Raw genomic sequence first — 24351 nt, 5'->3', positions numbered from 1 at the left:
ACAAAAACCCTGACAAAAACTAATAAAAATTAAAAAAGCAAAGGAAGAAAGAAGAAAAGGAAAAGTGCAGAAAGAGAGACAGAAAGAATTAGAATTTTCCAATTTATTTGCTCAGTTTTTTCTCTTATCCAGTTTTTTTTCAGAATCAGAACCACAAATCATGATTGCTTTTGCTTTTTTTCCTGTTTCACGCAAAATATAAAGGCTTCCCAATCAGCCATAAATATAGTGATTGTATTTAGTCTAATGAAAGTTTTGCCCTCTGCAGATTTCTTCTTCTTCTTCATCATCATCGTCGTACATTCTTCCATTGTGGGAGAAGAGGTATAGTTTTGATAGTAACACTGAAGAAAGAAGCCTCCATGTTAGAGATAGTAGTAATAGTTGGAACTGCATTTTACATTTTAATGATTATATTACAAAGTATTGTATCAGATTAAATTTAAATTAAACTATTATAGATTATGTTTAAAGGCCATTTTCGAACTTTATGATCCAAAGATTCAGTTACAAAAGAGAGATTTATCTTGAGCTTTTCAAATGTCTCTCATCACAGAGAAAGTGGGAACTGATAAATCAAATGCATGCCTATATACTAATACCCACTGTACTTTGAAATAAAGGATTAGAGGAATACTTCAGTCCTAAACTCTGAGCAATAGAAACAAAGTTGAGCGGGTTTTCTTCTCAGTTTCTTGTTTATGTATATCAGTGGTGCTTCTTAGAATATTATTAAGCCCACAAAACCTAAAATTTTTACTTCTAGTTATTTTAAAACTATACTGTGTCATTCAGAAAAGAAAAAGGAAAGAAAAGGTCATGTATGTTAGCAGATACATTTAACTTGATTTGTGTTTGAGATAAGTGAAAAACTTTACAGAAGAGATAAATTGAAAAAAACAACAACAGTGGAACATTTCTTACTGAATTATCTGGTGTGCTGTATTTGATCCTAGTGGAGAATTCTCTCCTTTGAAGATGTACAAAACTCATACTGTTCTAGAGATGAAAGGTCATTTTGTGAAGCTCCTATGTAAAAATCTATGCTCAGTATTTCATATTTTCTATGGTCATGATTTTGGCAAATCCCAGCAAAACCTTAAAGAAGTTCACAATCTCCTTTCATTGTTGTATTTATTCATTGGATTTATGTCACTTTTCTGTTTGAGACAAGAGGTGTCCATTCTCTCATTTCATAAAATCAATTAGTGATAAAAACATGGGATAATAAACTTGTATTTGCCCATTTCTTTGTGTGATTTTTTGTTCCTTTGTTCATTCCAGATGTCGACCAGGGGTTGATGGATCGTCTGCAGGAAATTAACAGAACACTTTCTAGTCAACTTGGTCGGCTGAGGAACATCCAGAATACAGTGAAACAGACAGAAAACCTGGCTGAGCAAGCTCAGGGCCAGGTGGAAAACACAGAGGGGCTAATTGACAGTGCTTCAAATATGCTCCACAGGGCAAGGATGGCTATTGCCAATGTGGTGAGTGAGATTTGCATTCTCTCTTTTCATTTCATACCTTGCGATGGGCTTAATCAGGGTTTCATAAGTGCCAGAATGATGCTTTTCAAAAATGAATATTGCTGAATCAAATCTTTATTACAGGCATTGACTTGCATAATGAATATTGCTTATTTCCTCCCCAAAATGTTTAGCCATTTTTGGGGGGGTGGTGGTTGTGAAATCATGCTGGGAAATGATGAAAGCCGAGCAATACCTAGTAAAATTGTAAGATGGACTTACAATGAGAATCTCAAATGAACTAAAGATGCGGTATATTTTTGCTGAGTAAGAGACATTACACAAGATGGTCCAATGTATAGAATATGATGGCTCCCAGTGCAGAACAAAAAGTGGCCCTGCTGCAGAACATTTTCAAGCACTGCTGGTGTGGGCATGTGCAAAGTCTTGAAGGGTCTCTTGGTCTTGATAAATCCTTTGACAAGCACTCCTTCAGGGTGGCTTGACAAAACATGGAGCCCCTCATTTAGGTACCAGAGTGATGCTGTCAACTCATTCGGAAGCACGTACTGGACTGGCTTTAATAGTCTTCTGTGGAAAATGTTTCGATTAAACCAAAGCAGTTGAACAATGCAAGGAGACCATCTCAGAAGCCCTGAGCGGGCTCATTTCTTCTTTCTGTAGCCCCACTTCAGAGATTGGGATTGAAGCATCTCCATCAAGCAATGCCCCATTGCATTGCTCTTTGGCTGAATATAAAAAATTCTCTCTGCAATCTGATACCAAGATTGGTATTCGTAAAGAAACATTATTGAAATAATTTGCACTCTCATACAGATAAGCATGCACGCGTTTCCTTTTTTTATATAATATATTTTATTCATTTTTTAACATGGTTACTTTAATATTCGGTAAACAGTGTGTTGTCTGGGTTTACATTTAAAACAGTTGGTTTCTATGATCTATAGTCCACATAATAGCTTTACTTGATTTCTTCTTCTTCCCATAATGTTCTCTTTTACCAACCTTAAGTTAATACAATTCTTATTGTTTTGATAGATAACAATTGAATATATATTTTTCTAATATTTCCGCAAATAATAATCACATGAATGTAATATTTCTTTTCTATCTAGTCATTCTGGTTGCCTCATCATAGATCCCGTTTACAGTTCTTGTTTACATTTGTTTTTCCCACAATATTCAAGACATTCTTACTCGTTAAGATTTTCTCAAAGATAATTACATTTAGACATTTGATTCTATTTTTTCTCATGTAAAAAATATATCAAGAAATAAGAAAAGAAAAGTGAAGAAAGAGAGAGTGCTATGTTCTTTGAGGGACTGGTCCCTCTTAAAGTAAAATTCATATCCAAAAACTTTCTATTACTTTAACCATGTTCAAACAGGTGTTTCTTTTTTAAATATTCTCTCTGATAAGTTCCATCATCGATTTTCTTAATTTTCACTTTGGCCTTCTTCTTTTGCCCAATATCTTTAATCAGTATACTCTGCTGAATCAAAGTGTCTTTCCATATTCTTGTAGGTGTCACTGTAGATATAAAAAATAAGTCAAGTACAATATCTTTGTAAGAGGCATTTGCTCTTTCATATTTGTTGAAAATCTTTTTCATTCTTTTTCTCTCTGTATCTCTTATCATTTTTTGTCTTTCCAGTTCTAGTGATGTTCCTGATGTCTCTGCAATCCATTTTGACCAGTTTTTTTTCTTATCCTCAAATTTATCTTGTGGTCTTAAAGTATAAGTTGCCTTTTCCAAAACCAATATTTCTTGTAATTTTTCCCCACTTGGGTTAAATCATACTTCTTTGTTGTATTAAGTTTCATCTTTGAGTCTCTATTCTTGAATTTGTGTTCAGTAATCTGTTTTATCTGCTCCTTCTCTTTTGTTATTTCCTGGGATTTTTTTGTTGTAAAGTTAAATTGGATATGGATTGGTTTATTTTTTCAAAGTTATTTTGGATTTCTTTGTGGTTTGAAGTCATTGTTGTTTGAATTAGTTGCAGCATCTCTTATGTCTCCTCTTGAAAGGTATTTATTTTTTCTTGATAAGTTCTTTCTGCAAGTCTCTGATTTTCCATAGTGGTCAAGAATCGAGGTTTTCTGGCTACGTTTCCTGATGTGCTTTTCTTCCCCTGGACATTTTTTCTGTCAGTACATCATGTGAAACTGTTTTAAGAACAATCATGAATTGTTTTACTGTATTTTTAACAAATACAGTGAATAGCCAGAAAAACATTGCTTTCTCCCTGCCTTTCTCAGTTTCTGCTTGTATTTGAAAACAGCTTCATGAATTTCCAGTGACCGATTCAATTTCTTTTACAGCTGCTTTGTGAATGGGGCTTTGTAGACAATTAATATTCAATCCCATATTTTAAGCTCTGACTTACAAACTGGTACCTAGAAGAGAAGAATACAGAAAAAATATAACTCAGTTTTCATCAGTCTGATTAATTTGACAGTTATTTATTTCTTTGTTGAATTTTCTAATTTTTCTATTTCAACCTTGTGATCATTAGACCAGTATTAGTGTTCTCATCACATTTTTAAAAGATAATAAATTGTCAGCAATTGGATAACAATTATTTGTACCTCAGATTTCAAATATTATAATTTTTTCCCTCATAAAATATCAGGATATACATTTTCTGTCTTTATTGCTTTTTAATGTACAATGTGTACATGTGGTAGAACTCACAGGAAATGATGGCACTGCAAACTTCAGCCCTGCAGGGTCCAGACAAAATAGATGAACAACACTAGATTGCCTGATTTAGCAACACCTCTCTGTTTCTTATCTCTGATACAAGCAACTGTTATTTGCTTGTAGTATTGTAAAATGCAATACATGGTTTTTGAAAGTTTTATGGTTCCTTTTTTAGTCTATCACTCCACCTGAATCAACCAGTGACCCCAACAACATGACTGTCCTGGCAGAAGAAGCTCGCCAACTGGCTGAACGGTGAGAGATGCTCCCTTTATTCTCATGGATAATTTTAACCATGCCTGTATTTGGCAGATTGTTGAGGAGCCCAGTAGACTGCCATCACCCTACTTTATTTAAACTTTTTGCCAAGTCCATCATGCATTAAATGGTAAATTTCCCTACATCTCCTTCAGCCTAAGGTCTCCTCTTCAATTCTGTGGAGGGAATGTTCTCTTCTTCCATATTCTTTCTGCTATCCCCACATCTCACTCCTTTTAAAAAACAATCCCCTTCTCTTTTCAGCTCTGAAAAGAACTGATTGAAAGAAACCTGTAATGGGGCAGTTATACATTGTTATTCTTTTTGAATTGTGTTGCTTCTGGTTATTTAATTGTGCTAAAAGTTACATCTTATCTGTTGCAAAAATACAGATACATACATACAGTACATATATACTGCATTACATAGGTTGTAAAAGAGCATTTAGTGTATGCAGCTTTTCTCTTTAAAGTTGTAAAGTTTTCAGTGGAAAGAATAGGCTGTCCACTTTTTTATTAAAAATGAAGGAATCCCATGATTTTCCTATTCACAGAAAATGTGGGCTGCTCTTGTATTTTATATTTATCATATAATTCTAATTCTTAATAGATTCTGATTCTAAATAGAAAACATTTTGTAAGAAGGGACTCAGAGGGAGTGAAAAATCTTATTTCTAATCTACAGTATATTTCTACAGCGATTATGGCGTTCTGCGACTCACTTGCTCAAACTAAAGCCTCAGCTAGATTTTTCTCTCCATCTTTTGGTTTGAGGACATGTTCTAGCAAACTGAGTTTTAATTTGTTGTCATGGCATTCACCTCCTTCTCTCTCTCTCCCCCCCATTATGCATTACTCATTTCCTGTTTGAGCAATACTGTTGAACAATGGGAATGATGTAATTTGCCATAAGATTTAGAGGAGAATCTTTGTGGTAATCCTTTCCAACAGTTGGGAATGGAGGCATTTGCAGAGTTAGGTCAAAGGTGGAAAGCAGAGGTGATTGGAAGCATGGAGCTGGGATAACGTGCAATGAAGGCTGCACTAGTGTTTGCTCTCCAGAGGACGATGCTAGGCCAGAAATTAGCCCCATTCTCAGAATCTCCATGATGGTGTATTTGCCACAGAAACAGGTTCTTGTTTAACTTGGATTGAGTTAGTTATCAACAGAAGCACAATTCAAGCCATGCAGTTGAAACTGAAACAGGATGACATATTATTGGTCTCTTTGAAACCATGCATACATGATGATGATAATGATGCTTAGAAAGGAAAATACAAATAGTAGCATACTTCAGAACATTTGTTTTCCTTCCCTTTTATGTCCCAGGCATAAAGCGGAAGCAGATAATATTGAGAAAATAGCTAAAGAAGCAAACCATACATCATCACAAGCTTATAAGCTACTCTTGGACACACTAGCAGGAGAGAATGAAACAATGAATGACATTGGTGACCTAAATAGAAAGTAAGTCTAAAACATGGAAACTTCTAATGCACATGGTTGTTTTGTTTTAAAACATCTGAATTGCTTTTCAGATTGGTGGTTTAAAGAATTGTGAAAAGCTGTTTCTCTTTTTATTTTTTAATTCTTGTCTCAGTCTAAAGAATTCAAAGAGGGATATCTATGAACTATACGGGTCTTCAAAAGCACTTAAACTTATTTCAAATTGTATTTTACAGAACAAGAACTTCCTTGTCTCATTTGCTAGCTAAGGTTTCTTGTTATTGAAGTGAAACATTATAGCAAAACAACTATTTCTCAAGAGCAAATATATTAAATAGAAATAAGCACATACTTGTTATTCATCATTTATTTTTAGGTTGTAATGATGCAGTAAAAAGCATTTGTGGACAGAACTTTCAATGTGTTCTAACTAGTGCTTAAAGAACAGAAAATATCTTTTTCTGGGTCCCATTTCAATGACGCCCAATCGATTAATAAAATTATCAAATATACATAAGGTGGAGAGGAAGAATAAAGAATAGAGGAAAAGAGGTAGATCATTGGAAATCAGGAAATGCGATAAGAAAAACAATAGACTTGAGGGGTGGGGGTGGAGAAGAGATTTCTGAGATCCTTTGTCAGCTGCTGCATGCAATCACAGATCCTATATCCCAACTACTTTCTGCTTATACTAGTAGCAAAACAGAAAATAACAACTACAATAACAATAGCAACAATCCTTTAATCCCTACTGGGACCCCCTGATCACAAACCCTGTTGTATATGACAGCTGCCTTGTGACTCTTAGCATGGTTCTCATTGTCTATGAGTATAGTGTTGCAGTCACCTTTCAAGAGTGGCCAGGATAAGTGGTAAGCAGGTGAATTTTTCTGGAATAAATAAATATTCAGATACCCCAAAAATTGTGACCAATCAGTATTACTCATAACCCATGATTTCCTTTTTACGCAGCTTTCTACCTTCAGAAGGATGACCACTAGCCATGTATATGAAACAAAACATATGTTTGAGCTTGCTATAAAACAGCTGCACTGGGGACATTCCATTAGATTATTCAGAATTGGCTGTCTTCTGACAGAAGCAAAACTTTGAAGAATTTCCAGGATTCCAGTTGTATGAAACAATCAGACTCCTTGCTCTGAAACCAATATTTGTAGAAATCCATATCTGAAACCCAAAGCTCAACAAATCAACCTGAACATTCTATTTTTAATAATCCAGTGAAGCCCCATCATTTTTTAATCTGCTTTTTTTTCAGGCAAGGCTACCTGCCTGCCAGTAAATAAATAAAAAGCATATCATCCCCTTACGCAAGGAACCCACATGAATTCTAGCTTCCCTGTAGTAAATACCATTTTTTAAAAAGCAGTAATTTACCAGGCAAGTTGACAAACTATGGCTGTGAGCACTTTTCTTCTGTCTGGCCTTAACTGCTGTTTTTCTCTCAATTTACCTGCCCCATATTATTCATTTCAGTGAAAACAAATAACAGCAGGGGTATTATTGGCTTTGCTGCTATACTGACTAATCCAGGGGAAAAAAGATTGGGGCAGGGGGGAGGAATCACCTCAGAAAAATCAACCCATTTGAAATGATGCTGCTCAATCTGGGTGTATATCTGAGATTAAAGCCAAGATTTAGAATGCAAGTGTTTAGCTTTTGGCTTTAGAATCCCAGCAATGACTTCATCAAAAGATGTTTTGCCAAGCCCTAACAGCGTCTTGGTAAAACACCTTGTAATAGTAGTGCTACATGCTGCTTATGAAACTCATTTCAAGAGAGCACAGGATCTGGCCGGATCTCCTTGCAAGCTGCAGGGGGAAAATGAGCGATTTTTAAAATAAAGATTTATTGAACCAAATAAGATCCAGGACCAATTCAAAGCATTTTTCATGGTTATTGAGTAGCTAAAGGCTGTGTTTAGTCCCAGTAACGTGAGATCACACTGCTGGAATTAAATTAAAGAATTAAAATGGCCACATTTCAATATATCCAAATCTCCCTCCCCCATTTATTTTTTTGTTTTGGCCTGTTTTGGCTTGCTTTGGGGGTCTTAAGGATAAGAATAGGAATAGAACGTTTCTAGGAATTACATTGCTCTCATACTAATTCTTAAGATTTAGAGTTGAAGTCCACATACCTGAGAGCTGCTAAGGTTAAGAAATACTGGCTTAGATGTATTCCCCAGAGATGTAGGTCTTAAAGCATAAACTTGAAGCCAAATAGTTTGCTATAGTTTCTGTAGAAAAGCTGGTGGCTGTCAGCTCCAATAAACTTGGAACTGCTATTAAACTTGGAAGCTAGAGGATTAAGGAGTAGATGGATTCAAGCAAATTAATACTAACTTCTAGTTTTAACAATACAGAAAGCTACAAAGTGAAATTTGGCTTGTTTAAATGTTGGGAAGTTATCCTACATGTATTTAATTACTTACTTGTTATGTTTGAGCCTCACCTTTCTTCTAAGAACTCAAACCAACATACATAAATACTCCTTCGTCATAGTTCATTCTTATACCAACAGCTCTCTGAGGTGGATTAGGCTGAGAAGGATTGGCTTGATGTCAGCCAATAAACTTCCAAAGCAGAAGGCAGATTTGAGCTTGTTGCTTTCTTGATTTAAATTGAGCACATTAACAGTTGTATTGCCTTGGTTTTTTATATTACAGATAGTCCTCAACTTATGACCACAGTTGGACCCAAAATCTCCACTGTTAAGCAAGACAGTTGTTAAGTGATTTGTGCTCCATTTTACAATCTTTTTTTGCCAGAATTGTTAAGTGAATCACTAAAGATGTTAAGTGAATCATGCGGTCATTAAGCGAATCTGGCTTACCCCATTACGTTTGTCAGAAGCTGGCTGTGAAGGTCGCAAATGGTGATTACATGACCCTGGGGCAGTGCAACTGCCATAAATGCATGTCAATTGCCATGCACCCAAATTTTGATCATATGCCCATGGGGATGCTGTAATGGTCGTAAGTGTAAAAAATGATCATAAAGTCACTTTTTTCAGTGCCTTTGTAACTGTCCCTAAACTAATGGTGGTAAGTCAAGGACTACCTGTAAAGATATCACAGAATATATCATGTTTTTGTTCTCACGGTTCAGTTTGGACTCACATAGCCTCCAGAGGTCAAATTGGAATGAGGGGAAGTTTTCCTTTCTGCCTTTTAACAGATAATAAAGGTAAAGGTTCCCCCGCACATGCGTGCTAGTCGTTTCCAACTCTAGGGGCCGGTGCTCATCTCCGTTTCAAAGCCGAAGAGCCGAAGAGCCGAAGAGCTTGTCCGAGGACGTCTCCGTGGTCATGTGGCCGGCACGGAACGCTGTTATCTTCCCACCGTAGTAGTCCCTATTTTTCTACTTGCATTTTTACGTGCTTTCGAACTGCTAGGTTGGCAGAAGCTGGGACGAGTAACAGGTACTCACTCTGTTACGCGGCACTTGGGATTTGACCCGCCAAACTGCCGACCTTTTAATCGACAAGCTCAGCGTCCTAACCCACTGAGCCACCGCGTCCCTTAACAGATAATAGAAGGGCTTAAATAAAGAAGAAGGGCTTTTTGTGGCAAATTTGTGCCCTGCCATTGAATGCCTCTTCCCATTTGAGTTTTATTTTCTCTTGGCAAAAATTGAGCATCAAGCTCAAAGAAAAAAACAATATTCTTAAATCAAAGGTGTGGAGTCTTTAACTCCTCCTTTCATGTGACACACGGTCCTACCCATATTGCAGATCTCAACGTTCCCTCCAAATTATCATTGGCTACAAAGACATTTCTCATTCCAGCCTTAGGTGAGCAAACCACAAAGAACACTAATGGAATATTTTTGTTTCTTAGGTATAACCAAGCAAAGAATATTGCCCGAGACCTAGAAAAGCAGGCAAATAAGGTCTCTGCAGAAGCAAAAGAAGCTGCAGAAAAAGCTCTACAAATCTACGCAAATCTGACCACTCTGCCATCCATAGACACTGCAGGGCTAGAGGTATTTTGAGATGGGCTCCTTGCTGAAGGCATTTAGATATGGTTAGCAAATCTTGAAAATTGTACTGGCATATCTTAGGTGACAATACTTGAAGTTTAACTTTGGCTGAGGAATTATTTATGAAATGCTTTTTAAAACAAATCATGAAAAAGACGGAATAACCCCAAATTTAAATCAAAGTATGTAGAATGTTTTAAAGCTATCTAACATGAATACAATTTGGAAAGTAGCTAAAGTTGTTCTCAAATACATCCAGTCTTAATGATGCTTGTGTAGACACATCCATGTCCTTTTCTTGAAAATGCAGATCTTTTCATTTTCTTCTGAATGTATCAGCATTCTTGGGTCTGGGAAAGGGAAAGGTTTTAAAAACAGGATAGATGAGGACCACAAGTACTTTTTCTCAGATTTAACTCTTAAACAAGGCATCTATTAGGAGTCTGTGAAAAGAAGGATTAGATGGCTCAAAGTTACTCTGTCTTAATGTACTAACCAGAAAAAGAGAGGGCTGTGGTATATATATCTAGTTTCCAGGACAGTATAAGCTAGCCCTTTTTTCTTGGCATTAAATCTGATTCAAAATTCACTATGTGAATCTAGCTTCCTTGGTCATAAGAGCTTGATACTAGAATATTTTTTTACTTCCCAGTCTAGTTTACCACCCAGGATTTCCTAAAGATCTTCCTTCCAGTTACTAATCAGGTTCCACCATGATTTAGCTTTTTTTGAGGTCTCTACTCCTAGGACCTCCTAGGACCAACAAACAAATATATAGATTGGAAAGACACTTATGAAATATCTTGGAACCCTGATTTTTCCTTGCAGAGACAGTGGCCTCCTTAGTTCAGTTTTCCTTTTTTGGTTATACAGAAATAGTGGAAACCATAGGAAGTCAAATCTGCTGTATTTTGATTACTCACCACCATCCAAGGCATACCTTCAGCCTTATTAAAACATTGCAAAACCCTCCCTTTCATCTTAATATATTAGGGGGGGAAACGAGTTGAAGGAGAAGGCTTGCACTGGGCATAATGGCAAGTGCCCAGTCCATTTAAATTGTGCAATGTTTCAAAAAGAAATTGTGGAAAAAGATTATGATTCTTGAGTATTCTTGAAGACAACATCTTCAGCATTCCATTAATCAAAGATTTGCTACAGAGAGCACAATGAGATCTGCATCAGGTCTGGAATCTCCTTAAGGGGCATGTTTGATCCAGTTCATCAGCTGATAGTTTTATAAGAAAGAGTCTCTTGAATGTGTAGGATGAAATATCAGTTTAAGTTTCTTAAATTCGCTGAAGCTGTTTTTCTTCCTGCCTTTTCTCCATATTTCAGAATGAGGCAAAGAACATCAAGGAGGAAGCTCAGGAATTAGAACTGCTCATTAAAGACAAACTAAAAAATTATGAAGATCTGAGAGAAGACATGAGACAGAAAGAATTGGAAGTTCAGAATCTTTTGGAGAAAGGCAAGACAGAGCAGCAGGTCAGTTATAACTAGCATATATTCTTGTCCCTGATATGTCAAGAACATACGCTGTGTTGTGTACGTACCCACTCATAACTTACCACATTTTGCAGAACTGTAATGGTAATTCATTATGCTCTTTGATCGTTTTCTTGAAGATGTAGTGTCTATCAGCATAAAGACTACATTGTTTGGTACACATCACTTGTTTTTATTTGTGTTTTATTTACATTTTATAACTACTAGAATGATACCAATCTACCATGTAATTCCACATATTTTTTCATGTGATAACAATTGGCTAAAGCAGAGGTCCCCAATTTTTTGGGCAGCAGGGGCCAGTACCATGGAGAAAGGTTTTTCCACGGACCAGAGGGAGTGTGGTTTTCAATACTGTCTGCATCCCAAGGATGGAGCTTTGCTTGTTTGTGCGTCCTACTTGCTGGCATGCTGTGGACCGGTACTGGTCCATGGACTGGGGGTTGGGGACTTTGTGTAGTTTAGAGACCTTATCCTTTCTTGAATCTGGTATTACTTTCTTGATAGTGACAAAAAACAACAACCCTTCCTTTTTATCCAAATCAAAGGTGAAATTTATTTATAAAGGATAATAAAACTTTGTTCTTTAGACTTACCTTTGCAAGTAAAATTAAGATGAGAAAGAAAGTGGGATCTCAGTAAATTAGATTTCCAAGTTTTTATCCCTGCCTCATGCCTTTTTTGTTAGTATAGATACATATAGAATAGAAATAAATATAGAAATGACTTTGCATTTTTGAGCAAACTGCTTTTCTCTTTGAAGCTGTTTGAACATTAGAATTTGGGTCAGAACAGCACATATGATAACTTGCTGTGTATTTGCTTAGACTGCTGATCAGCTTTTGGCTCGAGCAGATGCTGCCAAAGCTTTGGCTGAAGAAGCTGCCAAGAAGGGAAGCAACACACTCCGGGAAGCCAATGAGATCCTCAACAATTTGAAAGGTAGGCAGCCTAACTTCCTGAGGAACCATGTGACAGAATGGCAGGATGTCCTACCAGAATAGACTTCTCTTTGAGCAGGAATCAAGCTGTTGTCTTGCTAAGTCTATTATTCTGGTTCTTACCATCTCTACCTCTACTGTAGAATGTATTCTGTTGAAAGGACAGTTGTGTTTCACTTTGTGGGAAAGGCAGAATTCAGTTTCCTGGGAATGGACAGGAATCTTGGTAAGTAAGGCTAGGAACTAGTAATTGAAATCAGCAAAAAGAAAAGGGCAGAGGTTCCTAAATCCTTTAAGACTTTTTACTTGGAGGATATTGCTAGCTTTGCAATATTCTTGCAAAACACATGCCATAGTGAGTGTGGCCAATTATAAAACATGGACTTTCCAGAAAAACAAACCAATAGACTAAAAGGAACATAATTTCTCTCTGAGCCAAATGTCAGGGAGATGTAGGACCTAATCTCCAGATCCTAAGACTACTTTTTAATTTTTAAAAATCATTATTTCTTTGCTATAAAACCTGTTTTATAAAAGGAAAAGTGAGGCGCAGAAACAAATTTTTGAACAAGGACTTGAACACAAGGCAGAAGTGGGATCTGAGTCCCAATGCCAAACTATATTTACCTTCACAAAAAGAAAAGAAAAAACAATTGATAATTCTTTAAGATTTACATACCAGACACAAATATCTATAATAGATAAAATACCTCTGCACACACAAAATAGCAAAATGCAAATAACAAGCAAGAAAAAACTAGGCAAGACACAAAAGTACCTTAGAATGCTTCAAACTAACCACTATTTTTTCCCCTAAAAATGCCTGTTCTTGGAAATAAGGGCAATGGCTGCAACACTGAAAAATTCATTTCCTTGCTTCATGCTGTGTTCCCAGATTTTTTTAAAAGGAAGAATAAACAATCATGTGGACCCTTGTTGTTTTCCAGGAATTGCATCTCAGTGGTGGAAAATGCATTTTGCATGGAGATGTTCCCAGGCTCAACTCCCTGTATCTCCAAATAGTAATAAGAAAGACATCTTCTATTTAAAACTGTGAATAGTCACTGTCAGTAAAAATAAGGCAGCCTTCCATGTCTTAATTCTTCCTAAATTTTGGTTCACAGTTATCATCAACTCTGATCATTGATTGGGCCAATGGGAATTGTGTTTTAAAGCATTTTAGGGCATAAGTATGTGCAAGGCAGGTAAGGACAATATGAAGTGGGGATATTACAGTCATCTGATGCAAGTTTCCATCATGCATTTCAGACACAAGCCATAATTCCTTCAGAATTATAGCTACATATAAATAAAGATTTTAGGAACAAATATAAAACAAAGGAGTTGTTCACTTCACATGGGGGGAATGTCTTATAGAATATACTGTAGGGAAAATATGTCAGCCAATGATAGCTAAATAATATTTCAAGGCGCTGAGCTGTCAGCTGGAAAGCTGATGGCCCAGGTTTAAATCCAAGCACCAACATGATGGGGTGAGTTCCCATTACATGCCCCAGGTCCTGCCAACCTAGCACTTCAAAAGCATGTAAATGAATAGATACCATTTCAGTGGGAAGGTAACAGGGTCCCATGTGCCTCAGCGTAAAATCATAATGGCCACATGACCACGGAAATGTCTTCGGACAATGTTGGCTCCTTTGGTTAAGAAACAGAGATGAGTACTACCCCCTAGAGTTGAAAACAACTGGAAAAGGGAGACCTTTATTTTTATTTCAGTGTTGAAATAAAGTGTTAGTAACAGATAGTGGTGATTATGACATCCTGGGATTAATACTATGATTTTCATCTTTGCTTTTGCAAACGGTCAATGGGATTAATTTGACTGCTATTGGACTAAAAAGTTGGACTGAACAGATTTTGTATGATCTACTGTAGCTGCACTTTCCCCCCCTTGGTTTCAGACTTCGATAAGCGTGTGAATGATAACAAGACTGCTGCTGAAGAAGCTCTTAGGAAAATTCCTGCCATTACCCAGACCATTATGGATGCAAATAGTAAGACCCGCCAAGCAGAACTGACACTAGGCAATGCGGCTGCTGATGCCAGAGAAGCAAAAAACAAAGCCGATGATGCTGAGAGAATTGCTACATCTGTAAATAATGTAAGTCATGGGAAAAATATATATTGGTAGCAGAGTTCTGAGTCATTAAAAAAGCAGTGTCTTCCCCCAATTCTTGGCAGAATTGTGTTGTCTATAAACCCAGGCCTCTATAGTTTTCTTGGAGAATGCAAAGCCTATTAGCAAGACCGTTGCCTAGCTCTTTCTGGAGATGGGAAGAGAACGTGTGTAGCCCAGCCATATCAGCTGAACAATTAAAAGAAATTCAGTAGCACCTAGATCAGCAGTCTTCAAACTTGGCCCTTTTATGACTTGTGGACTTCAACTCTCAGAATTCCTCAGCCAGTGTGCCTGGCTGAGGAATTCTGGGAGTTGAAGTCCACAAGTCATAAAAGGGCCAAGTTTGAAGACCCCTGACCTAGATCAAGACACCATGTGTAAGAGAAAGATTAGTGCAAGATGCTCTAATGCTTTCCCCTTTAGTTAGAGAAAATTATGACAAAGACTACCAAGATTCACAAATGGGACAGGAGGACTGTTGTGATCAAATGTCACAGTCATCGACAATTTTGGATTGCCTGGACTAAAGAGCTTGAGATCTTTCATAAATGTTCTTGTGGCATTAATAAGACTATTAAATTAAGGAACCTGTTAAGTGCAAATCTACATGGATCTCTGTTGAAATAAGTAAACAGTCCTCTGTGTTGTTTGGCTTTTGGTCTAATTTTCTAATCTTGGAATATGTTCAGTATCTTCAAGAATTTAATTTCTGCTAATTCTAGAATGCTAGTGCTACAAAGGAGATTGCAGACAACACCTTTAAGACTGTTACCGAGTTAGACAAAGAAGTTGATGACATGCTAAAGCAATTGACAGAAGCAGAGAAAGAGTTAAACAAAAAGCAACAAAGTGTGGATCAAGATATGATGATGGCAGGAATGGTAAGTAACTGTGATTGCTAAAAAAACCCCAAGATTCTTATCCGTTATAGAGATCACAATGTACTATACTTAATCTTTTTTTAACAAGGTAAAAGTACATAGGTTTCTTGTCATAAGATTGCAAAACTCTTCTTACCACTGAAATCACATAATATACCTCCTTTGACTACCTTGTTTCTGGTGACATTTGCCATCGTATGCAAATGACATGACATTAAGCATCAATGAGAGAAAATGGATATTAGTGCAATTGTTAGTCAATTATTTTAACATGGCATTTGTAAAAGTGGACATCCCAATTCAATCTCTAAGTTTGGTATTAGGACATGGTATCATTCCACATAACTGTGTGTTTACCCATGAGTCATTGGATAAGACGCATACTTTACATTTAATGTTACAGGCTACACAAGCAGCCCAGGAAGCAGAAGATAATGCAAAGAAGGCAAAGAACTCCGTGAACAGTTTGCTGAATATGATTAATGAACTTCTTGAAAAATTAGGTATTTATACCTATTTCCTTTCAGATGATGATTTACTAGAAAATTCTGCCATAAACAAGTCAGGTTATTGCCTCTTGCTATATCTTCAAGGTGTTTTGATCCTCAACTAATGAGTCTTAGCTAGCAAGGATATTTGGCAAGCAGTGTTTGAGTTATAATCTAAACATTTGGAGTATGTATTGTTTGTGAAAGATGGATGATAGTACTTCTCAACATGACTGGTTATCTCTGCACTTTCAGTAGTAACATTGGTGTGTATCGACAGCTATGTTAACCTTGGAAGCAGCTGGGAAAGTTGATCTAAACATCTTGTGGACTTATTCTAAATACTAAAATATATAGATCTAGAATGGAGTATGGTGATTTAAATGAAGATACATAAGCAGGCAACCCCAGAACTATCAAGTAGACAGTATTGCAATTTGCAATCCAAATTTCTGATTAATTAAAATATAAGTAACAGCCTTCATATATTCAATTATCGTATTGGGAAGGAGGCTATGTAGGCTAATGAAAAAAATTAAAAAAATAATGTGAGTAACAGACCTATAGTAATCCTCATAAAATTGACACTGTATTTGATGCTAGCATATTAATTTCTTAAATGAAACACAGAAGCACTTTTGATGGCCACTGCTGAATCATTCATGTCCTGGGCCTTTTTAAACACTTGTGCTTATTTTTTGTCTTTCTATATTGGTATGTTTAAAACTAGAAACAAGGATCACCAAGACTTAAAAAAATATTAAAACTACATTGGTATGTATATTGAACACAGATCCGTTACCTGTGGATGTCCTCTTTTTCATATGTTAATAGTCTATCCCTCACACTTCTTTTTTTCCCCTTCCAAACCCATTGCTTAGCAGAGATTTCCTTGGTCAGGACCCAAAAAACACAAAACTAATGTTGTGAGCCAAAGAGAACTTTCATTTGTTTTTGTTTTTGTTTACACAGCAGCTCTTCAGACAACAATCTAGCAAATAGTTTTGTGAAACACAGAACCATATATTTGATTTAACATATATTTCAATCTGCTTTTTTAGAGAAAAAATAAGTTTTATTTGAGTATCACAAGCTCTTTCTAGAAGTCTAAGGGTTTTTTTTTAAATCCTAAATAGAACCTGTCTGTTTCTCTAAAATTCCACACATCTTCCAATAGTATTTAAAAGGTCAGAGCAATAAAATGCAAGGTTGAGTAGAAAAAATCTTCCCAAGTGTCTCAGTACAAATGAGAGACGATTATACAGTAGCCTAGTTTGCTGCATAGCTTCCAGTATCCTGCAACTGGCTGAGATCTTGTATGGTTCAGCTTGGAGTGATGGCTGCTCTGCAAAATTAAACCATGATGTGAGAGAGAAGCCTTAGGGAGCGGTTCGGTGGTCTAGAGGCTCTGAGTTCAATCCTAAGTAGCAGCAGATGTTTCTCTCTCTGGGTACAGTGAGTTATTATTATTGGAAATAACTTTTTGTAATAGATTGAGGGGGCTTCCTAACTTGTACTTTTCTATCTCTGTAGCGCGAGTGGAACCTGTGGACCAGAGTCAGCTGAGCATGATTGAAGATACTTTAAATGCTGCAAAAAATCAGATGAAGGATAGTGATTTGGACCGGAAAGTATCCGAATTAGAGAAAGCCGCTGAAAAGCAAGCTAGTGCCATCAGTGAATATAACAGGGATATCAACACCATTTTGAAAGACATTGGCAATTTAGAGGACATCAAGAAGACCTTGCCAAGTGGCTGTTTCAATACCCCATCCATTGAAAAACCCTAAGGGTGTGCCAAGGGCAGGGGGGGGCATTCCCTCAGTGACTGGTGAAACAGTTTTGGCTGTGGAGTGCCTTAATTCCTAGATGATGTTCTTCAGGACCTTGACCTCATCTCCCACACAGTTCAGTCCATTCTTTCCTAGTTCGGGGGTTGGGGGGAATACAAGTATATGAACTAAAAACAATTTAATTACCAGCCTTGGGGCATCAGAAAGATATGAAGACATACACTCTATACACTGCTCAAACACTCTACATTCTTTTTCTCAGAAATTTTAATTTACAGTATGATGGACTTTGTACTGAGAACTGAAGTGAGGGAGGGCACAAACACAAGCTCTTTTTTTCCATTCCCTTTTCCATTCCTGTATCTCCTGCCCTCCTGCAAATTGTTGTTAATCTATGAAGGAAACGGTTTGGCTACCAAAGTATTAAATGGCAATGGCCAGGATAACCACCCATTCTAAGAAATGCAGGTGGGTTTCAGAATCAGCATTCTCCCCAAACAAGGAGAAAAGGTTGAGCCTATTCTTAGACTAGTAGCCACTCAGTGCTTTGGTAGCCAGCTGCCAGCTTTTAAGAACTTTCTAGTGTGCAATATGTATATGTATATCTTGTTTCTGAGACTGTTCTCAGAAATGCTTTTGAGGAGTCTTGAGGAAGGAGTGGTATATTAGTTTTCCATGGTGCTAAAGCTCAGCCGGTAAAGCAGGCATGCATTTGGGCCTGTAAGAATAAAGTCAGGTGCTTCAGTTTTAATTGGAAAAACCTGCTTGTGGCCAGAATTGTTCCTATCACTGGATTAAGATGGACAGATTTTTTTCCTCTTAAAAATGAAAAAGAGATTTTAACATTTCATGTTTTTTTTTGGGGGGGGGGGGAAACAATTCATTCAGAAAGAACTTTACTTGCTAGGTTTCCCTCCAAAATATTAAGCTGTTGTAACTTTTATCTTGTCAAAACAAGCCCAAAAGATTTTTCAGTTCTCTTTATATCAAGTCAGAGGTGGTTTTGCCATGAAGAGTATGTCTCTTTCCTGAAAGTACCAGATCCCAATAAAGTACAATATACTCTCTTTTTTTTCCTGGCAAAATAAGAAAAATGGCCAGGCCCAATTCTAGGGACAAACATATAGAAGTTACAGTATTGACTAGCTGAGTTGCTTGCAACTCAGAATGAATGTCTGTTCTGTTCAGACGTTTTGCCCCTTTTCTATTTGGGAAAGCTTTGTAGGTAGAAGGTTTGTTTTCTTCATAATCTCTCATACATCATTGTGAACTAGAGAAAATCATACCGGCCTCTGTTGTTTCCTCGTTAGTGTGGTCTGATGCTTCCATCCCTCCCCCCTGCCTTTTGAGAACTGTGTGTACCAACCCTTCAACACTATGCAACTTTGTACGTTTGTGTAGAGGGGAAGAATTTTTATTATCTGACACACACTGGTGCTATTAATTATTTCAAAGTTATATTTTTGTGTGAATGTGGGGGTTTCATGTCTTTGTTTCAAATTATGGCTATTGTGTGAGGACATCTGTTTCTTTCTCCACTTCCCCTGTGGAAATATAATTGGTCTTGTTTCTGGAGAGGCACAGTTCCCCTTCACTTCTTCACAATTAACATCCTACTTAGGCCCTTTCCTCCTTTCTCTTGATGTGCCTTGCAGGGGATGGTGGTGGTGATCAAGCATTTCCTCTGTCCAGACCTGCCCCATTGCATTCCCATACTAGTCTTTAATATATTCCGTGACACTAACTTCAGATTTTTTTGCCCTGGAGGGCCACCTTCTTGCCCATGTCTTCTGAAACCAGCACTGATGCCCAAAGGATTTGGGGCCCTATCACTCATGAAATGCTAACATATTTTGGGCCCTTTTAATGATACTTTGTCCACTGAGATTCAGCATGGTGCAGAATAGGAAGCAGATCTGGATTTGTCTCCCGTTTTTATAGTGGGAGCAAAATATCACTTGAATTCCAAAGCTTATCTGGATTGCCTTGTTGGTTTCCATTAACAATTTGAATTTATTCTGATGTTATGGCTATGAGCTTCTTGCTAGGCTTCTGTAGAAAATATAATATTGCTCTTATTTTCACAGATAAATCTTCCCCAAAGAAGACAATCATTTCAGGGAACAGGTTGAACTAGATCCCTTCCTCCCAGGCACACCATATTTTTACACAAAAGGAAATTAAGAATGGTTATAAGCACATGAGCTCTTTGTGTATTTCTCAAACTGTTATCAGGCATACATTGTTGCTGTAGGCCTATTAGCAGATCTTGAGCTCAGCTTTCAACATGTGCAAAAGAATCAAAATTCAGCTTCGGCTTTGGTTTATGTTTTTCTAGTGCCTTCAATTCTAACAGGTCACCCAAACTTTAATTGTGTCCTCCTTGCATTCATACATGAAGCAGTTAATCCAAAAGTGACACCAGTATTTTCCATTTGACCAAGCCAGTCATATGGCTGCATTTTAACAGTATCACCTGCCAAAAAAAGAAGATATAGATATATATATATATATTAAAGTAACAAAATTGAATTCAAATTCTGTGCTTCTGGCCTTTTCATTGCCTTTCTAGCATTTCCCCCTTTTTTCCCTTAAAAAACAAACTGGGTTTAAGTAACAGATTTTGTTTTATTTTTTAAATAAATGAGACTTTATATTGAATCTCTTAATTACAAATACTGTGTTAATAATAGCCTTTATCACATTTGTATAGGTCCAAGTTATTACTTTGCATAACAAAATAATGCAACAGTTGCTCACAGAAGCATACAAATAGGTGCCACAGGAAACACCTCCTGAAGAATTCCCCTCATTTAAAACACACACACAAACAGCTGTGAGCACCTCTGTATGTGCCTTCACTCCCCCTTTCTTTTTTTTTCTTTTTTTTTTGCTTTCAACCTCTGGTCTTGCTGCTTAAGGAGCAGTGAACACAAACAATAAAAATGCAACACTTGGCAGTTTTTGTATAAAACAGTATTTCTTATTTATAATAAAGTCTGAATATTTGTAACCCCTCATATTCTGGATTCTTGATTGTTCATTTGGAAAGCATTGCTGGTCTGTATCAAGCTTCTGGGATGGGATAAGGGGCCCATTTTACCATTGTGTAAATGAAGCGATCACTGTTGCCAACAGATTCTGTAGGGAAGGTGAAGAGGGCTCTCCTAGCTGTTTCTTCTCAAGTCCCTGGTTGTTTCTGCTCTCAGTAATCGGTGTCCTGGAGAAGATCAATAGGGATTTGACTATATCACACTTGCTGTGGTTTTGCCCTGTTATTCCATCTCATCTGTTGGGGTATCTCCTGACCCAAATGAATCTCTCCATCTATGAGGGATATGTTTTCCCTCCAGAGCCTGCTTTTTTTTTTGTTCCTTCCAGTATGGAAAATTTTAATTCCGTAACACCTCCAGGAAGAGGTAGAGCAGATTATGTTGGCTTTCTGGGAGGTTTTCACAAGGGCTTCCTATGCATACATGTTTTGGCTATCTTTTTCAAATGAAACTGAGTCCTGATTCTCTTTTTCAATAAAGGCATACCCTGTGGCCATTTCTGCCTTTTAAACCTTTTTATTCTAAGCCTCTGATGAAGCATTCTATAGAAGGCTTACTCATATTCCCCAATGTTTCTATCATTTCTGATTTATCTAAGGTAAAGACCTGGCCCCATGCTTACTCTCCTCTTTTCTCCCCCTCCCCTCCACCAAAACCCACACAGAGAGACAGTAACCTTTTTGGTGTCTGTGATGTCAAGCTGAAAAGCCAATGTCTTCTAAAGAGAGACTCCCATGTTTTTCATAGGGACACAGTCGTTACTTGCCCAGATACTTTCTGTCAGGTTTGATTTCAGCCTTCCACTTGAGTCAAGACATATTACTTTCTCCCAACCTCTGAGTAATAGGATTTCATTTCTGGGATATCTGTCATGCTCTCCCTTTTCTATTCAAACTGTTCAACTCTTACGTTGCCTGGGACTGGTGTTTATTTCTGGCCCTCAAGATCCATTGACGGAATGTAATCTTTTCCCCTGTATTGCTCCAAATGGATTGTGCCCATCATTCAACTGTGATACGAGCTGGCCAAAGAGCCTTGTCCCTTTCCTCTCTGCACTCTCTTCACAAGAGAAATGGCAGCATCAGCAACCATTTTGTCCAGGTATGTTCCTACTACAATTAACTGGAGATCTGGCTGGGCTGTCCTATTCTGTCACTTTACATTGAACAGACTCTCAAATAAGGAGCAAGCTATTTATTCATTAATCACAATATACAAATGTTACTATAACTGCAATTCTTTGGTCATTTGTGAATTCATAACCCATCCGCCTATCTTGCTGGGTCTTGTGATCTCACTAATCCTTTGGATCCCCTGTGTCAGTTTTAGGAATGGAAAGGTTTGGAAGGAATTGTTCCTAGTAACATATACAGGCGAGTCAGGCACCTGTCAAATAATTCTATAAGGAAGCTCTGTTTGGGTCTCAATGCAACTAATAACCTTTATATGTGAATTCACAGTTGATGATTCAAATGACTGGTTAATAGGCAACTAATTAAAAACTGTCAGCACTTAAGAGTTGACAGAATTGACAGAAATCTCTGGGAATACCAGTAACTAGGAATGATGTTAAGGAATACCACTGGTGGAATTTGTGGCCTGAGATCATTGATGGAAAATGCTGCAAAATTCAGTGTTTCACATTTAATATGTTTTCAATGGCCAGAAGCCAGTGGACAGAGATTGATGTTGGAAGGTATGGAGGGTTCATTGTTGTGTTGGGCTGTTCTTTGGTTTGTGGATTAAACTAAGCAATTACATTTTTAAACAACCACAACAGCAGTCTGCTAAAGTATATTAGAGAACTTTTTAATGCTTCCTACTTCCAAATGGCAAAATTTAATAGTATTGATTTTGAGCATCTGTATTTCAGACAGCTTGCAGACTTAGGCCATCAAATTGCTCACTCACACTTAACAGATGGGGCCAGTAAGAGGAAATCCTTCAGAGGAATTCCTAACAGCATTCCCAATGTTTCCTTATCAGTAAATGGGCACAATACAGAACAAGTAAACACCTCTAAATATCTGACTAATTTGCACACCCACAGAGATTATGTGACATTATGCAACAATTCTTCAAGCCTTTTACCATCCTTGGGATGCCTGGTTTGTTTCTGCTGCAATAAAGCTCATTTCAGCAAAGGCATCTGTGCAGTTCCTTTATCAAATGCTTTTATATTTATTCCAGCTTCTCACAGGATGGTTCTGTTCAGCCAATATTTCCTAAAAAATATTCTTCAACTGTCTTCATCAATGCCTTGCTCTCATATGAAGATCAACATAAGTTGATCTTCATATGAGAGCAAGGTTACTTAAAATTGACCAAGGCTTGGCATTAACCACAATATGTGTTAGCTGACTTGTCTATCAAAAAAATTGATTTTGAGGAGAAGCTGCACCATTATGGTGCCTGTACTCATTATCTTTATTTTATTTTATTCAAATACAAATAATACAAACATAATACATATAAATCTAAATTAAAAGACAGTATAAAAATACAAATACTACAGTGCACCTGCCCCCCTGGAGACCATTTTTATTACTTATATTTTTTCTCATATAACAACTAACAATATACAATACATTTCAATTGTGCCCTTATCCCCTCCAAAACAGCATATATTCTTGAGCAGGTTTATTCCCTTTGCCTTCCAACAAGACTGTTTTTATAAAATCATCCCATATTTCATTATAATTATTTACTTTAATCATCCCTTTTTAAAATTTAATTTCTGTTGTTAATTTCATTTATTGCCATATTTCATATTTCATTATACCACTCATTTCTTTGAATAGCCCAATTCTGTCTCCAATATTTAACCATCACTAATCTAGCTACTATTATCAAATTTACAATCAATTCCTTTTTTGCTTCATTTATTTCTTGTTTTTCCACCAGTAACAGTAATGCAATCCTTGGCGACATATCTAAATTTACCTCTTTTTCACACCTCCAGCAAATATTTGTATATTTAACATCTATTTGATTTAAATTACGTGGTGTTAGGTACCACTTCCATATCACTTTATATCCATTTTCCTTAACTCTAATTGACATATTCTTATATACTCTTCTGTTCCAAATATTTTTCCAATCTTTATCCTTTATTTCTCCTAAATCTGTTTCCCAGATTAATTTTAAACCTTTTGCCTGATCTTCTAGTTCAGTTAATATTCTGTATATTTTCCCAATTCTTCCTTTATCTATATATTCTTCATTTTCCTCACTTTCTTTTTTAATCATTTCAAATTTTGTTAACTGTTAATTTTTCACCTTGAATTTTTCTTCCATTTTTATCCATTTCTCTAACTGTATTAAATTCAACCAATTTAATTTAGTATCTGATAAAACATTCTTTAATTGTATTATATTCTTTATCTTGTTCTTCCAGTCTTCCCATTTATATATCTGATTTTTTAAAAATTACTAATCCATTCTGTCAATTCAATCTTAGGGAATTTCTCCATTTCTACCACTGGTGTTAAAGGAGAAATTCCTGGCATTAACCGATATCTCCATTTATTCCATAATTCTATCAATTTTTTTAAAAAGGGATTTTGAATTCTCTTAACAATTTTTTAAATATCTTTTTAAACCAATGTTTCTATAGGATCACCTATTTCCCTTAATTCCTTCA

The 24351-nt window shown here is 36.7% G+C and overlaps 1 protein-coding gene across 1 annotated transcript in view; it reads left to right on the top strand.

Moving 5' to 3' along the window:
* LAMC1 (laminin subunit gamma 1) overlaps positions 1–20714 on the top strand; it is a 136903-nt gene extending 116189 nt beyond the window's left edge. Inside the window, exons 19-28 of the mRNA XM_081323230.1 lie at positions 1285–1490; positions 4371–4450; positions 5783–5920; positions 9762–9906; positions 11242–11391; positions 12240–12354; positions 14276–14475; positions 15216–15374; positions 15778–15877; positions 17396–20714. Coding sequence (XP_081179356.1) covers positions 1285–1490; positions 4371–4450; positions 5783–5920; positions 9762–9906; positions 11242–11391; positions 12240–12354; positions 14276–14475; positions 15216–15374; positions 15778–15877; positions 17396–17652 — 1550 coding nt within the window. The 3' untranslated portion in view covers positions 17653–20714. The remainder of the gene's footprint in view (positions 1–1284; positions 1491–4370; positions 4451–5782; positions 5921–9761; positions 9907–11241; positions 11392–12239; positions 12355–14275; positions 14476–15215; positions 15375–15777; positions 15878–17395) is intronic.
* Positions 20715–24351: the final 3637 nt, after the last annotated feature.

This window comes from Vipera berus (assembly GCF_964194415.1).
Source record: "Vipera berus genome assembly, chromosome: 3".
In the NCBI taxonomy this organism is placed as follows: Eukaryota; Metazoa; Chordata; class Lepidosauria; order Squamata; family Viperidae; genus Vipera; species Vipera berus.
Note: the sequence above shows the minus strand (reverse complement) of the source record. Positions and strands in the feature narration are given on the sequence as shown.